This window comes from Hipposideros armiger, unplaced genomic scaffold (assembly GCF_001890085.2).
Source record: "Hipposideros armiger isolate ML-2016 unplaced genomic scaffold, ASM189008v1 scaffold_271, whole genome shotgun sequence".
NCBI classification, from domain to species: Eukaryota; Metazoa; Chordata; class Mammalia; order Chiroptera; family Hipposideridae; genus Hipposideros; species Hipposideros armiger.
The window spans coordinates 62,507-66,196 of record NW_017731621.1 but is presented as its reverse complement, the minus strand read 5'-3'; the positions used below and the strand labels follow the sequence as shown (position 1 = coordinate 66,196).

Below are 3,690 nucleotides of genomic sequence, written 5' to 3'. Positions count from 1 at the left end.
TTTTATTCCTTGAGTTTATCACTCAGTAGTTAAATGAGTTGAAGTTACGTATATAGTTTTTCCTTTTAAGATGCTTTTCAAGTTAGTGTTTCTTCAACTCCAGAGGGACTAATTGCTAGTTGGTGGCATTTTGTATACGACGTTTTCAGCAGTGCCCTTGAGGACACCTTCCTTATTTTTGTGCCACTTCACAGGTTTGAGCCGAGCTTCACGATCAAACTAGTTGTGACTTTGGGTTTATACATTAACTTTTCTGCACCCCAGTTTTCTTGTCTTTAAAATGAGAATGATGATACCTAGTTTAAAGGGTTGACATAAGAAATCATTGAGAGAATAATGTAAAGGGTTTAGCACGATGTCTGGCACGTGGCAAATGCTTTGTTAAGCTATTATTAATAACGTGCCACGAGCATCCATTTTGAAACAAAGGTCAGGGGAAGTAAAATAGGCAATACAATGAAAATAAATGGACAGAACCTTGAGATCAGGAGAAATTCCCTCTAGGAAGCACTCTAGAAAACTGTCCCCTTGTTTATTCCTCCATCTCTTCTAGCATTTTCTCCAGAATCTCACATACTGGTTAACCTCCTGAAGGGGATCTGCTTACATTAGTGTCAAGACCCAGTTTCACAGTATTTTAATTTGTAACAACAGCTGTCATTTATTGAGCGCCTATTATGTTCTATGCGCTCTGCTCTAGTTGCATTAAAATATCATCTCATTTTTTTCTTTATAATAACCCTGTCAGGTAGGCTTTATTGCCATGTCAGAGAGAAGGAAATGAATTTAAAAAGATAAAGTAACGTAGCCAAAACAACACAACTAGCTAATGGCAAAGCAAGAACTGTTTGCAGCCAACACTGTGGATTGGAAAATGCATGCTCTTCACCACCTTGCAGATGAGAGACATAAAGGGGAAGGAAGGAATTGGCTCGGGCATGGGGGGAGGTGAAGAATTTTCTTAATAAGGAGGCAGTTTGGGTTATATATCATCTCGATTGTTTTTAGTAAGTCACTTTGGACAATAGGTCAAAATATGTGACCATACAGATAGTACAGTTTTCTTTATAAGCAACAGGACTTTATAGCTGTATAGACTTTTTTTTCTTCCAGTTTCATTGAGATATAATTGACACATGACACTGTGTAAGTTTAAGGTGTGCAGCAGAATGATTGACATTTGTATATATTGCGAAATGATTACCACAGTAAGCGGAGTTAATATCCATCACCTTGTGTAGTTATAAAAAATTGTTTACTCCTTGTGATGAGAACCTCTAGGATATGCCATACAGTGGTCATAACCTTGGTGGTTATGTTGTTTATCTTACGTGTGTGAGACTTCGGGGATTATCTTATACAGGAGAACATGACCTCAAAAGAAGGGCAGTGGTTTGCTCCCTCGTACTTGGTCACTGATCCAGCCTCACTTCATGGAAAGCAGGAAGGAAGGAGGCTAGTTAAAACCCAGGCTCTCCTTCACCAGCCAGTTTTGAAAAACCAAAGAAGGGAGAGGTCATTCTTACTGAGGGACCTGGCAGAGGGGACAGGGTGGGCTCCGCAGAATCAAGTAGGACTTCAGGGAGGTGCTGATCCTCTTACTATGGTCATCCAGGATGGGGGAGGCGGATGCCAGGCCAGGCCAGGGATCTGGCCATGCAGGGGGACGTATACCGCACATTCACCCTTAATACCACAGCATTTGGTATTCCTGGAGTAAGAGGGACAAAGGCGCAAGGCCAGAGATGAGACTGGGAAGGAAGGCAGAGCTGGCAGGGTGCTGGCCTGAGTCCTGGTGGTCAGGCCCTGAAGTTGAGGTCCTGGCTCCATCACTTACGACTATGTGGGCAAGCTCCTTAATCCTTTGGGCCTCCCTTGTGGAACTGAGATCATAAATAGCCGCAGTACATATCTTGTAGGGCTTTTTCAGGGATTAAATGACATACAAAAAAGAAGGAGCTACCTAGTACCTAATAAATCTCCAATCTGTATGGGTTGCTATTATTTTAGTATTGCACTGAGGAATTGACACTTTTCCCTTTGGGCAGTGGGGGCCCCTGACAGGTTTGAAGTGGGGTCATCAGATTTGCACTTCAGAAAGCTCAACCTGGCTGCAAGNGGACCAGCCAAACAAATTGGGACAGGGAGTCACAGAACCACATCATTGGGAAGAATATTGGGAATTTTCTAGTCTGTCCTCTTTGTGTTCAGATAAGAAAATTTGGGTCCAGAAATTGCATCAGTGGCCTACTAATGGTGAAGGTCCTATTGGTGGTGATAGCAGAACTGGAGTGAGAACCCATGATTTTAGGGAACTAGTTTTATTTGGGGCATTGAATAAAAATTTGTAGTCCTATTATGTTTGTCAGATGACTATTGGTATCTCCAGATACTTGCATTAACATCCCAACATCTCCATTTAAAAATTGGCTTTGAAAGGGTTCAGTGGAACACAGTGATCATATTGCATTTGTGCCCGCTTCTGCTTATACTTACTGCTTATTAATGGGCAAGACGTAAGCTTCCCAATACCCAGTCTGGGCAGGGGAGGATGATAATGTGCCGTCTGTGGTGACTTGTGACAACTTGGTACTCAAGCTTGTAACATTTCCCTTTCTTCTGATGATAATTTGTTAAACAAAATGAACCTGGGAAGGCCCTACAACGTATATTAAATATATATTCTTTTTCTACCAACCCATCATCTGTTAGAGACAATATTACAGACCATAAGATCAATAAATAATGTTCCTACACAGGTGGCTATTTGGTAGGTTTTGAGGGTGTACGGGACTCTGTTAAATCATGTGCAAAGAGTTAAGGTGGACTTCAACATGTGTCTTTACCTTCGATTATCACCTGAGTTAACCGTTTTTGGTATTTATTAAATCACAAATTTACTTCGGTGCCACCTGTGCCCACAGAACGTGTGATTTCTTGGCTGAGATTGTGTTTGCAGCACACACAGTGCAGGTTTTCTCAGCTCCAGTGAAAATGGCTCTGCTTTCCAGGCAGGGTGTCCAGCCACCACCATGAGACGCAGCGTTTCAGGTCGTTACTCCATCTTGTCTTCCAGGCTCTGTGGCTACCCTCCTTTTTATGACGAAAATGACTCCAAGCTCTTTGAACAGATCCTCAAGGCCGAATATGAGTTTGATTCGCCCTACTGGGATGACATCTCTGACTCTGGTAGGTGTCCTGCTCCCTGTGGGCGGCCCTGGGAGTTTACTCCCAGACCGCCTGACCCTCATAGGCCCCGGGGGCCTCAGGATGACCCTGAGTCTCCCGTGGAAGCTTTATGAGCTACATCCTTGGACTTGATTTGCGAAGCAGAAGACAGGTTGGGACATTGGGCCTGACACAGGCCGTGAGACAGGGTCTCGCTCCTCCGCCACTCCTAGCCTCACCCGGATCTTGGTGCTTTGGGGTGAAGCAGTGTTAGCTAACATTTATTGAATGCTTACTGTGCGCTGAGCGCTGTAAGCTGTACACATGTGCCAACTCACTTAGTCATCAGGACAACCTATTTTGTGTTACTATTATCCCTATTTGACAGATGAGGAAACTGAGGTCCAGAAGGTGAACTAACTTGACCGAAGTCACACAGCTCGTCAGTGGCAGAGCTGGGATTTGTGCCCATGTCCTAGCTATCATGCCACACTGAAATGTTCCCAGGGAAGTTCACCATTT

At 43.6% G+C, this 3,690-nt stretch overlaps 1 protein-coding gene across 1 annotated transcript in view; it reads left to right on the top strand.

Annotated features, from left to right (window-relative positions):
- Positions 1-3,690, top strand: part of CAMK1D (calcium/calmodulin dependent protein kinase ID) — a 462,879-nt gene that overhangs the window by 442,040 nt on the left and 17,149 nt on the right. Inside the window, exon 7 of the mRNA XM_019656989.1 lies at positions 3,077-3,189. Coding sequence (XP_019512534.1) covers positions 3,077-3,189 — 113 coding nt within the window. The remainder of the gene's footprint in view (positions 1-3,076; positions 3,190-3,690) is intronic.